This window comes from Ambystoma mexicanum, chromosome 4p (assembly GCF_040938575.1).
Source record: "Ambystoma mexicanum isolate Mex_15411 chromosome 4p, UKY_AmexF1_1, whole genome shotgun sequence".
In the NCBI taxonomy this organism is placed as follows: domain Eukaryota; kingdom Metazoa; phylum Chordata; class Amphibia; order Caudata; family Ambystomatidae; genus Ambystoma; species Ambystoma mexicanum.
In genome coordinates this window covers 278,279,991-278,293,619 of record NC_090927.1, presented here as the reverse complement: position 1 = coordinate 278,293,619, position 13,629 = coordinate 278,279,991, and the positions used below count along the sequence as shown (strand labels likewise).

Genomic DNA, 13,629 nt, shown 5'->3' with positions numbered 1-13,629 from the left:
TTCTGAAAATCAACCTTCCTTCCAGTTTAAGGTGGTATTCCACACTGGAAGGAAAAACCCTGAAATTCTTTACTAATCCACAATCAGAAACTCCCACTCTTATCGTCCAGAAAGATGTGAAATCAGCTCAGAGCCTGGCTGATATTCAGCAAATTGGAGAGCAGTTGTTCATCCCTGTCCAGTTAAATGATGGGAAGGACTCTGTTCTCGCTCGAGTGTGTGTGAACAACGGTAAGAGCTTCATCAGCGAAGCCATGTTCCGCCAACTCCCAAAAGATCCAGCCATTCCCACATTCAAACTGATAGACAAATGGGAAATGGACCTGGAAGCACCTAATTCCAAACATCTCCTGCCAAGCAGGTGTATGCTCAAAATCTCCATTGGCAACAAGAGCATAGTCCGTAATTGTTGGGTCGTGCGAGACGTCACTGCCGCCTTTTACTTAGGCAGTGACATTCTCAATCGCTTTGCCATTAGTTTGGACCTAATAAACTTCAAAGCTTGGTCCCGATTAGCGGATAATCCCATGGGCTTTGATGATCCAGAAAAAGCATTTAGGTCAGCTCAATTGCTACCTTATGCAGTTGAAATTCAGATCAAAGAGGAAGTCACCATCCCAGAAAGGACCCGACAATTCTCCCTGGAAGTGAAAGTTAAAAGAGGACAACAATTGCAAAACCCTGATGCTTATATTCATCTAAATGCTTCTCTCCAACAGCAAGGGTTAGGGGTAAACCCAACACCATTAGTCAACATAGAACATGACACCATTCTAATAGAGGTGGATAACAGCGACTTAAAGAGTATTACTCTAGCCGCAGGCACCATTATTGGAATGGCGGTTGATGACCGACATTTTTCCATTGATCTAGGAAATGAACTGTTAGGACCAATCCCCAAGGACTGTTTTGACGGTGACAGTGATGACAATACAACACCAGACAGGATTTTTACCCGGCATGGGGGGAACTTCCTGGTGTACACTTCCTTCCCCTATGGTAAGGAAGATGTGACTTGTGAGTTCAGGAGGGATGAGGTGATTTTCCAGGTCCATGAGGGTTGCCTTTCCCACCTGAGGCCTCCAGTCCAAATCAGCACTCTGACCAGGGACTTCTGCACCCAGCTGGAAGAGGCCGCTGAGATAGCCAAACCAGAAGTCTTTCCAGGCTTCAGGCAGATGGTGGAAGAGAGAGTCAACCTAGCTGATGCCTGTGTGACTCTGGAGCAAAAGCAAAAGTTGATACAAGTTTTCTTGGATTTCCAAGATCTCTTTGCGGTAGACTCATATGACTGTGGTCGCACCGACATCCACACAACAACAATTCCCACGGACCCTGGAATGACTCCAGTGTTTGTGAAGCAGTATCGTTTGCCTCTCGCATCCATGCAGTCCCTTACTGAAATAATTAAGAACCTGGATTCCCGGGGAATAATCTGTCCAGTTCACAGCACCTTCAATAACACGGTGCTGGCAATATTGAAGCCAAACGGCCAGTGGAGACTCTGCGCCGGCCTCAGGGAGCTCAACAAACGGGTCCATACTTCCCGATGGCCTCTGCCCTACATTGACCAAGGGCTGGCCCAGATTCAGGGGTCACAGGTATTCACAGCAATAGACCTGACCAATGGATACTGGACTGTGCCTGTCAGTAGGGAGGACCAATACAAACTGGCTTTTACCTTTGGGGGCCAGCAGTACACATGGACCCGGACTCCCTTCGGATACGTCAACTCCGGCAATGAATTCAATATTTTCCTACATAAGGCCATGCCCGACCTGGGTGCGAGGGGTAACCTGGCTTATGTAGATGATGTCCTCATCAAAAGTTCATCTGTGGAGGAACACATGGTGGAGATCCGTTATGTTCTGACACAGTTGAGGGCCGCCGGAGCAAAAGTTTCCTTTCAGAAAGCACAGTGGTGTAGAACCCGTGTTAATTTCTTGGGGCATGAGATTACTCCTCAGGGTCTCTGTTCCCAAGAAAAGAAAGTGGAAGCACTCCAGAAACTCAAAGACCCCACAACTCTGCGGGAACTAAGGAGCGTCCTTGGACTGACTAATTACAGCAGAAAGTTCATTGAAGGCTACGCAGAGATCACTAGACCCCTGATTCATCTCTTGAAGGGGGGTGTCAAGTGGGAATGGTGTCCAGAACAATCCGAGGTGGTAAGACAACTCAAAAGAAGCCTCTGACAAGCGCCTTGCCTAACTTACCCTGTCAGAAACAAGGAGTTCTTCCTGGAGACGGGGTTCTCTAATACGTGCTTGACGGCAGTATTATACCAAAAGCATGACAAGGTCAATAAAGTAATCTCCTATGCGAGCAAAACTTTATCCTCTGTGGAGGAAAAATTCAACGATTGTGAGAAGGCAGTCCTGGCAACGGTGTGGGCATTGAAGAATTACCGCCCGTTTATCCAGGGGGAACACATCATAGTGGAGACTCCACACCAGCCTCTGCAATATCTCCAAAGTGACAGAATCTGGGCCGGAAATGTGAGTAATTCCCGAATTACTTCCTGGATTCTGTCAATGCAAGGCTTTCCTGTGGAGGTCAGATATGGCCAAAACAAGAAGAGTCCCCTCGCGCAAGGTCTGGCTGACTTGCATGATTGTGCCAGAGAAAACTGTCTCGAGGACGAAAGTCTAAAAATCAATGACAACATGGAGGCATACCTTAATTCCCCACACAAAGTCTTTGAAGAAGACAAGTGTGAGGGAATGCCCACTGTCTATGTGGATGGATGATCTTACCATGTTGACAACGACAGGGAGAAAGAACTGGTGGCTGGCGTAGGGAATGCATGGGTGAAGGAGTTCCCAGAACCCTCCGCTGGATACAAAATTGGTCCCCGAAGTAGTCAGGTGGCAGAATTGATGGCTGTGCATCAGGCCATCCTCACTGCTGTCCAGCATCAACTCCACGAACTGGTCATAATCACAGATTCGGATTATGTACGGAACGGGTTCGTGGAGCACCTGGTTAATTGGAAAACCAGAGGCATGTTATGTGCTAATAACAAACCATTGAAACATGGGAAGTTAATCCAAAACATTGATGATCTGGTCACATCGAATGGGATGACCATCTACTGGAAAAAGATCAAGGGTCATTCCAAAGTAGAGGGACCAGACAAAACTGGAAATGACTTAGTTGATCAGCTAGCCAAAACCGGGGCCATCCAAGGGGATCTAATCAAAATAGAGTCCCTGTTGGGGGAAATCCAGGTCACTGCTATCACTAGGTCCCAGACAAATGCTCACAATGATCTTTCAACTGCCCAATGGAGCAAGGAGACCCCTGATGCTGATTTGATTACAGCTCAGAAGGGGGATCCAATTATTGGTAAGTTTTACTAACACCTTGAGGACCCTGAGAACTTTCCCCTGATGGATATCGATTACATTGGGAAAGAGGACCTAAGAGTGTTGATGAAATGTCCAAAAAATGTTCCGGATCCAAGACGGTTTGTTGGTAAGGAAATCCAAAGCTGGCCACGATCAGTGGGTAGTTCCTACCTCATTCCGAAGCCTGATGTTAAGTCACGCCCATGATGCGGCCATCCCCCGTGATAGGGGCTTTCACACAACACTGGAAATCTTAAGAGAGGTTGCATACTGGCCACACATGGGGCAGGACCTTGACCAATACTTGAAGGGCTGTCTTGTGTGTGCACAATTTCAGCCATCATCCCTCACGCACCGTGCACCCCTCCAAAAGAGGGGGATGACACTGCCATGGTCAGATTTGCAAATCGACTTTGTAGGCCCTGTAATCCGCTCATCTAGAGGAAACAAGTACATGTTGACCGTTACATGCTTGTTTACCAAGTGGGTGGAATGTCTCCCAGCTCCAAATTGCAAGGCAGAAACAGCAGCTGCCCTGATGATTAACCACATCTTTTCCCGTTTTGGTCTACCTCAAAGGATTGAGTCAGACAGGGGTAGCCACTTCACCAGTGAAGTAATGACAAAGATGTGGGAGATACTGGGGGTCAAAAGGAAGTTACATATTGCTTACCGGCCAGCTTCTTCTGGGGCAGTAGAGAGATATAACCGAACCATTGTGAGCATATTAAAGAAGTTTGTGACAGATTCTGGGCCAAGTTGGGATATCCGATTACCTCTGGTCCTAATGGCCATCAGATCTACCCCTTCATCTGCAACCAAAATGTCACCATTTGAGTTGATGACTGGACGCAAGATGGTGCTTCCCCAGCATTTGCTCTACAGAACCCAAGAGCAAACGTTGATAAATGCCTCCACAACTCATGAGTATGTGGAGAATTTAAGGAAACACCTTCAGCATGCTTTTGCCTATGCTCAGCGGAATCTAGAAAGATCAGCCGAGAGCATGAAGACCCACTATGATTTAAAAACTACACGAAAGGAATATAAGGTGGGTGATCGGGCCTAACTATATAATTTCCAAAGGAACCAGGCCAAACAGCGAAAATTCTTGCCTACATGGAAGGGACCGTTTGAAATTATAGACAAGATCTCCCCTGTGGCCTACAAGATCCGCATCCCCAAAGGCGGTTTGGCAGAGGGGGAAGTCAAGTGGGTCCACATAAACCAGTTGAAGTGTTGCCATCCCAGGCACACTTTGCAGCAACTGGAGGAGCCCTCTGCAATCCGAGAGGGTACCACTCCAGAGTAATTCAATTCCAACCCTAAAAGATCCTACATATAGCCTATCAAATTCTGTGTTTCTCAAGTTTATGTGTTCCTGTCTCTTAATTAAAAAAAATGTGCATGTTCATATCTGTTCAGTTCTAAAATATATATGCCACCCCACTATATCAATGGTGGGGGAGAAATGTCCATGAATAGGTATTGCCGCTCTTCCTTTGTCGTCCTAGGAGAAAGAAAACCTGAAGACTGGCCAAGGAGGATGATCCGGAGACCAGGAGCAGAGACCCGAGGGGCCCAGTGTACCACCCAATCCTCCCATCAGGACCAGCAAGGAGAACTGATTGATTGACTGGAGGGAGGAAAAGATGCTGAACTGTGCCATTGCAGAATTGGAAGAAGATTATGCAGACATACCAGTGCGTGGGTCAAAACCTTCTGTGCACTCGACTCCCCATCGACTCAAATTCAAAGTGCAGTCGCGTGGGGGGCCTTGTTGGGTGTCCTGACCCACGTTTGAGCTATCATGCTGCAACATTTGGTGCTGTGGGCTTAGAAAATCCAAGATGGCCAAAAAGCCCCCATGTGCGCCAGAATCCAGGAGAACCACGCAGTTTGTGCACACACCAAAAGGGTTGCCTAACTTGCCACCCATTTTTGCCGATGTTATGGGCACAGAAGGGCATTGCCTAAAACCACCATTGGGCTACACACAGTAGCCTGAAACCATTGCAAAAGGGGCAATGCTGATTGCCAAAAGCAACCCACAACTATTGGGAATCCATTCCTTCAATGGGCACAAAATTATTTTACTGCAGAACCACACCAGTGCCATGTGCTGAACCTGGATAATATACTTACATGTAAAATCTCTTGTTTGGAATGCATTCATTCAAGACTGATCCAAAAAATGGACGCAGTACCGATAAATACCTCAAGGCGGCGCTAGCGGTCTAAACTCTGACAGGGAAACTGCATGCCAGGAGTTGCAGGAGAGGCCTTTACATCAAAGGCTGGGAGTTAATTAAAATCTTAACCACATGCTGTTCCCAGAAGACAATCTGATTTAATTAACAGGCCAAAAGGCTGGGAACCCTTCTCACCTCAGGAAGCCCAGGAAACCACATGGTCATACTAACCAAATGCAAAGTGGCTCTCTGGTCTGCTGACCTCAGCCTCCCAGAGACCACACAAAAGGCTCTTGCACTTGAATAGAATATGCTGATGTTGACTGTTGACTGTACACAAAGAGCTCCCAGCAGAAGAGACATGTGATCACTGACCCACCCAAGTCTTGGAGGCGGACTCCAACACTCTGACAACTGAATTGAAAGCAAAATATATATTTTACAGAAACACTGATAACTCTTGGTAACCGGATGACAGAAATGTGAAATGTGGGGAACCTTAAAATGGAAACTTTGCCTACAATTCAAGACCAAACTCCAATTTGTGTGATGTTCTGGGGCAAAACCCTGCCATTTATTGACACCACAGACACTGTATTTAAGCTAGACAAATGGAAAGTTACTGAGATATGTGTAGTAGGGGGGGTGTATATGTGTATCAATTTTAATGAAAAACCAATGTTGCATAACCCACTAAAAAGCGCAAAATATTGCCATTTCTGGATGCAAGCTCTTAGAAACATCAGAGTTTGAACAGAGTATACCTCGTGTGATATGTGATGAGTGCATGTAATTTCAAACCACTGTGCATCTATGAAATATGTATTTGGGTCAAATATAGATTTGTGTGGAAACTGACCAGGGGAGGATCCTCTGACCCATAAAACCTACAGCATCACTCTGACTCACATTTCCTTCCCCCAATCATGGGACAGGGGAGAATCTGGCCAATGGCAAGTAGAGAGGGGCAGGCTTAGCTAGGCCCAGGCACACACCCATTTTCAAAACACATAAAAAGAGACTGCTGGGACAGGTAGGGACATTCAAAATCCAGTTGCTGCGGAGCGTTTTTGCCGGACCACACAACATCCAGAAGATACCAGTTCCAGACTGACTCCAGCTACGTACTCCAGAACCTAGAAGTTATACTTTGGAACCTAAATCAGAGGCCTAAAACCACTAGCTGAGTTCTCTGCAGCAGGCCTCAAATCACTGCAAGCTACTCACAGCCGGGTGAGCTGCTTGAATCCCTTGCCAAGAACTTTTGCCAGGACCAGTGCAGAGATCCAGGAGCCGTGCAGAGACCGCTGTATCCGGACAGACCAGACCAGTGCCAGACCCGACCAGACCGTGCAGAACCGCAGACCCAGAGACCAGAACGCTGTGAAGTGCCGCTAGCCTGATTGATCAGATCCGTGACGAGACCCAGACCTTCCAAATATATTGTGAGTACAGCTAGAACGGGGCAAAACCAAATCTCTTAGTTTAAAGTAATATAATTCAATCTATTTAACCTAAGTAGAACTGCCTCCTAACTGTCACCTGTCATTTGTAAAGCTGCACCACTGTCATTTGTCAATTCTGCAGCTGCAAAGCTGTCACCTGTCATTTTGAGTTTACTTTAAATCCGAAAAACTACCTTTATTTAATCGTCCGTATCTCTGGAACCGTTTGGGCTACGAACTTGGTTTAACTTTCCTCTGAAAGCTTAGAATCCCAGCTTTCCAGCAAGCCTAGAATCGACTTGCTACTCCTTTTGCCGACATCATGATTCACGCACTCGCAAATGTTACCGCGATTTGCGATTTGGTTAATAATCCAGCCACGTGTAACCATCAGCAGTCATTTCTTTCCTTGCTAAAAATTAATTTGCCTCTTAATCACCATCTCTGAATCATTGCTAAAGTGAGCCTGCACTCATCCCAAGTATCTCTCACTCACCCTGAACCTCCTAAAGGGAATTAAAAGCATTTTCAGCATATTTCTCACTTCATTGCCACCACATTCAAAGCACTTGGGCCTGTGTTTTACAACTCATACCGGTTTCCTCTAAGCTTGCTGGGGGGGAACTGAATTTCGTATTGTATTTGATTGCATTCCTGAGAACTGTGTGCTCCTCTTTCCATCTCCTTCCATTTCTTCCATTGCATAGGGGAGGGGGTGAATTGCCAGAGAAAAAGTGATTATCTTATATTTTGCTAAAATCATATCAAGTATTTCTGTACTGCATTTTATTCCTCATTGCTTTTCCCTTGAAATCATAAAAGTATTTTTGCTACTTTATCCATCCTATACTAACTCCTCATTGATTGTAAAGAAGTGTGCTTGTGCCAGATTACCCATTGTTGATCAACATCATATGTCTAAGTGTACTATCAGATATTAATTTATTATAAAGTGTGATATATATATATATATTCTTTAAATTCTCAAATAAACCTTTTAAACTTGCAAAACAGAACTACTTCTTGGCTCAGTGGGGTCAGGGGGATTCTAAGAGAGGGGTGTTATATAGGGGTAGTCATCCAGAACTCATGAACTGGACATAAAGATATATCAATAAGGGTTTCCATTCAGTATCCCAGACTAGGCATTGACTTAGCTGTAGTGTTGAATTGAATCCTCTTACAAAGCCTCGGCGTTGTCTTGTCTAACTTGTGCTTCTGCGTTTATACATCTACTGCATCTCTCATTACTTATTTTCTAAGTGTATATGATTTTCTCCATGGTTGCATGTATGTTTACTTTGTCACTTCAGTCACATCTTCACTCCAGATATTCAAACTTCAGCTTTAGTGCGTCCACGGATCTTCTCTTCTTCATGACGTCACTTCACACCTGTCAAACATTACTCATATTCTTGTATATCCAGTGATGTTTGCAGACTCATGTCTACTGCATCAGTTTCAGGATACATTTGGTACGGTTGTCTGAGTGCATAATGTCTCTCATACCTTTGATGTGGTATTGGGATGATACCCGGTGTCATGCCCAGTGTTTTCTTGTTGTTCTTCCAGTATGATGGAGGTGAGGGAAGAATAGTCAATGGTTTAGTCATACAACCTGCGCACCTCCTGATGGAGGTTAGGGGCGGGTTCTATAAACAACGTGTACATCTGCCTCTCCACACTACAGAGGATTTTCATTGTTTCCAAGGGCACAGGTTGAGGATGGAACAGGAGTTTTGTTTCCGCCTCCCTTTTGCCTTCACCTTAAAAAGCAAATTGGTTTTACGCAAGCATGAGATTTTCATGGCATTTGCCTGCTTTTTGCACCAGATAAAAGCAAGTGGATTCCAAATGAAATCAATGTGAACACCACCTGCCATACATGGCAGGTGTCATCTTCTCTGTTTGCACTCTGAGTGCAAAAGAGAAACGTAAAGAGGTTTCTTCTGTCTCATTACACTTGTTTGCACATAAGTGCAAACTTAAGGAGTCCCTGATGGGCAATTTACGCAAAGGAGCAAAATGAGCCCCACAGTGTTTGTAAATGTAAGAACTAGTACTGAATCTGATGATTTGCGAATGTATTTTCTAATTGCCCATACAACTGCCTTTCCTTTGTCCTTGAAATGACGCAGCTAAACCTCTACTTGTGTTTTTTACAGCTCATCAAAGGCTATGCAGGAAATAGCCAGCTCATGAACGTAACTATTCTTGGCTTCCGGTGAGCAAAGCATAAACACATTGGATTTTATCAATGTCCAACCATCTCCAAAATGTAGAATGCTGTGTTCATTTCTCTGCTGTCATTTATTTCCCACCTCTGAACAGAGCACACGAGAGAGGGACGGTGGCGGACTACTCACTGCTGCTCAGAGCACCTATCTCCATCGCCCTTTTCCAGGCAAGCCAGGACGCCGCCTACGCACTACTCCCTAATGTGCTGGAAACCAAGGCAACCACAGCAGGTAAAGCTCTAACATCTCATAGTCCATTACAATTGCTACCACACATTCCATGATCATTGAATGATGTGCACATCTTAAGTGCTTGGGGTTTCAATATCTTCAACAACAGGGCGATTGCTGCATGAGAGCAATTGGGTTAGGTGTGCAAGGAGTTCAGACACAGAATAATTAAACAGAATCATGCCCAAGTGATTTGGAAAGTGTCAAAAGTGTTGAGGCTTCCGTTCGAAAATATATTTCTATTAAATTAATACTTTTGGAGAACAACCTTCTCAATAATATCTCGTGCATTAATACTGACTTTGTATTAAAAACTGGCGCTATGTTATTTGCCTCCATTTTTTTTCAGGCCCTGATTATGGGACGCATTACAAGTTTGGCAGTGCAGTACATTTTTGGTGGTAACAACATACCACTTTTTTAGTGGTAACAGAATCACCACCAACTTTACCACACTGCTGAACTGCAAAATTGGAGTTGGACGATTTACCTCCACCTTTTAGCTGGAGATAAATCCTCCACTTTGCATCCAAAAACTGGTGATTTATTGCAGCAGAATTACCACTTGTGATAAATCCGATTAACACCACCTTACCACCACCTGGAATCCTGTGGTAAATCTGCAGGACCCAGTAGTGATACCAGTGAAGGAGTTTAATGAGTTGCTAGCTCAACAGGAGGTAATACCCCCAGCATGTGCAGAGAGTTGTTGAAGGAAATAACACCAATGGAATTAGCCCTGAAGATAATTCCTTAAGTTCCAACGAAGTCCTGTGGGACTTGAGAAGAGGGATAAAATGCAGCTCATCCTCGGGTGAAAATTCCACATTTACTGGTAGACTATGCACCTGTATGTCTATTTGGAGGAATTACCACAGATAATAACTCCATCATTTTTCCTCCTTTTCTGCTGTTTTCTAACTTTCTTTCTCCCCTTTTCAATTGCTCCCCTTTTCTATTTTTATCACCCTTCTTTTATTCCTTTTGCAACATGTCATTTTATTATCTGTCCTTTTGTTTTCTTTAGCCTATGTCCTTTATTTGGGAGAAGGGGCACCCCGTACCCATATACTGCCACTCCCTCAACTTCACCAAACCCACATTTGTTTCATTCCCCTTCCACTGGATTTGTTAGAGTCACTTATCTGAGCACAAGATACATTTTAGAGGCATATTTTCACGATAGCATGTTGCAGAGGTTGCACGGGGCAAGTAAATTGGGTACATGAAGAAATTAAGAAATCAAAGCGTTAAAGTCTGGTGGGATTATTTTAAATGACGCACAAACAGTGAAATAGTGGTATTTGAAAGGTTTTATGATAGTGACCATGTTTTAACATTGGTGTATGCCTATGGAGTTAAAAGTGAGGGCTCAGCATTGGCACTGCGCCTCATGGTGTGAGGGCATATCTCATTTTGAAGATTCTGGTGGATTCCGCCCACTTTGGGTGTATAGGGTGTCCAGAGGCAGTAATCAGCACTAGTGATTTTCGAATGACTTAGTTGGCCATATTTTAATGGCAGGCAGATGCAATGGTGAGCACCATGGTTTCAGTATCGCATCCATACAATGCCCTTATTTAAGAAGAAGACACCTTATCTCACTATGTACATTGATTCCTTGATTAGATGTTTTCCTGGCTTTTCACGAGTTTAGGGTACTCTCGTGGGTAATACCCATCATTCACCATAACACTGGCATGGAAGTAGTTTGCAATTTCAAAACCGGTTTGAATTCCAAGACTATGGGTCTCATTACACGGATGGCTATTAGCACATTGGTCCATGCTGGTAAAATACCGGCACCGCCATGGTGGAAAGGGGAATTACTGCCCTATTCCAAGGTTGGTGGGGCAGTAATTCCCCCTTCCCCCATTGCCCTTCCCCATTCCCATTTTTGCCCCATAGGGCTCTATGGGAATGGGGAAGGTGCTAATTATGGCACCGCAAATTGCGGTACCGTAATTAGCTCCCTTGTCCCTTTGCGGGTTGGTTTTTAACGCCTGCAAAAAGCAGGCGTTAAATTCCCCAACCCGCAAAGGGAACTCGTAGTAAGGGGTAAGGATTTACCGGTACCGGTAAAATACCGATACCGGTAAACCCTTACCGCCTACCGTGTAATGAGGCCCTATGTCTAAAGAAATGCCCAGTACGTCCCAGGGCAGCGAAAAAAAGGAATCAAGATACCTCAGATCTTAGAGTTGAAAATGATGTGTTATGGTTATGGCTAGCTATGGGTCTTGCTGATGCTACATTGTTGATACCCCAAATATACATGTGATTTGCAAGGCTTGCCAATTCCAATGACTAGGTAGAAGATCAAGATCTTGCAGCTAATGTGGACTCACTTAAGCACATTGCTGCTCATCATGCACTTCCCCAGTTTGCCGTCGTCTCATCGTTGATGACAAGAGCAAAGGTTGACCTGAACAAACAAGTAATACTATCCGTTCCCAGTTTCAGTCTTCTCGTGCTAGCCTGCGACCATATGTGGATAAACCATAATAGTAGGGCTAGTCATAAAGGAACACCTGCTTTGGAGACCACTGTAGACATTTGCGGTTGATGGCCCCTGCGACATGGACGGCTTCACAGAGGGACTAATCTGCATCTGATGAAGTAGAGGACTACTTGGTCCAGTTTAGGAAGGTTGCAGGAATCAGGCACGATGCCTTAGCAATGGTTCTATCAAGCTGTCCCCCACATTTGGCAAAGGGTCTGACAAAGAACTATCTTGCTTCTTGAGGTAGCATCCCAGATACTATATGAACTGTGTCCTAGCGATGCATCTTCAGAGGTCCATGATTCCTGGTAATGGCTCATGCATCTGCATCTGTGTGGCACATGCATGTGCTAAGGAGAACAGGCGCCCAATTCCCAGAATATTTAAGCTTGTATCTTTTTCATACAGTATGGATGGGGCATGCCTGGGCCAAAACGTCATACTGGCCATTCAGGAAACAACTCAAAACGATACTGTTCAACTGAAACCATTCCTCTATCATCACTATCTGACACTCTCCCTCACCCCTTTCCTCATCCCTCGACCACTTTCTGTAACCACTGCCTGGATACCTATGGGTTTTGCGTGCTTTACAAATGCAAAGATAAATAAATAAATAAATAAATAAATAAATAAATAAATAAATAAATAAGAGTCCCTTGCTTTGAGAGATTTACATTGGCAATAGAACTAGGGGAGTGGACAGAGGCTTGACACGCATTGCTGATCTCCCACAGTACAATATCCTGCAGGCAGCAAACAAGACCTCTTGAAGTACTCTCAGTTCACCTCTTAATAGTCTATGACTATACACCAGCAGTGGGGAAAAGCCATACAACACTGGAAATGAGCTAAAGACAAACTAATGTCAAAACCATGGGATCTGCACAATTATTGGAAATGTAGACCCGTTGGTTATTTTAAAAGGTCAGCGATGAAGAGCTGAGAAATCAGGATGAAATAATGTCAAACTCTTTATTAAAGAAATTTAAAAAATGAAGTGCGAAAAATAACCCAGTGATGAAACATTATTTCATAACTATTTTTTAATATAGACTCAGTAGCTAAAAGGAGGTCAATGTATACAGAAGTCTGAGATATTAGCAAACCATTCTCCTAATACAAACCAACATGTTAGGGCAATGATCAGCCCACTGCAAGATGCCTTAACATATAATATTGAGGCACCTGCTCTCAGTTGTGTTGGGTAATAATTTTCTCTCTTTCAAGTCTTGTGGGGATTAAAGAAAATGCACTTTAGCTTTAAATGTGATGAAAACAATTGCACTTCAACTCCTCAGAAAAACATCTCCAGCAAATCAGGCATGTGCACATTCGAAATTATTCCAATCTTGGGACTAAGTGGATGGGTTTGAATGCTTTCATATGCCTTGGAAATGTCCCAGCACTGGCGGGGATGCTGTCATTGTCTGGCGGGATTGTTGTCAGTCTCCAGCACCTTTGAGATGATGTTTCCCGGGAAATCACTGCTGGTCTTCACAACGGACCTCAGACCATCAAATTCTTCTATACCCAGCTTCTTGAGGATCAGGTGGCTTTGCTTCCAGAAACTGCAACTTTGCCTCCATTTTCCTGAGCTTAAACAGCAAGGCTGGCTAGGGCCTCCAAGCAGCAATGGTACTAGATAACATTTCAAAACCTGTAGTGCAA

The 13,629-nt window shown here is 44.4% G+C and overlaps 1 protein-coding gene across 1 annotated transcript in view; it reads left to right on the top strand.

The window, feature by feature from the left end:
• LOC138452822 (adhesion G-protein coupled receptor F3-like) overlaps window positions 1-13,629 on the top strand; it is a 496,652-nt gene that overhangs the window by 146,214 nt on the left and 336,809 nt on the right. Inside the window, exon 6 of the mRNA XM_069605163.1 lies at window positions 9,153-9,211. Coding sequence (XP_069461264.1) covers window positions 9,153-9,211 — 59 coding nt within the window. The remainder of the gene's footprint in view (window positions 1-9,152; window positions 9,212-13,629) is intronic.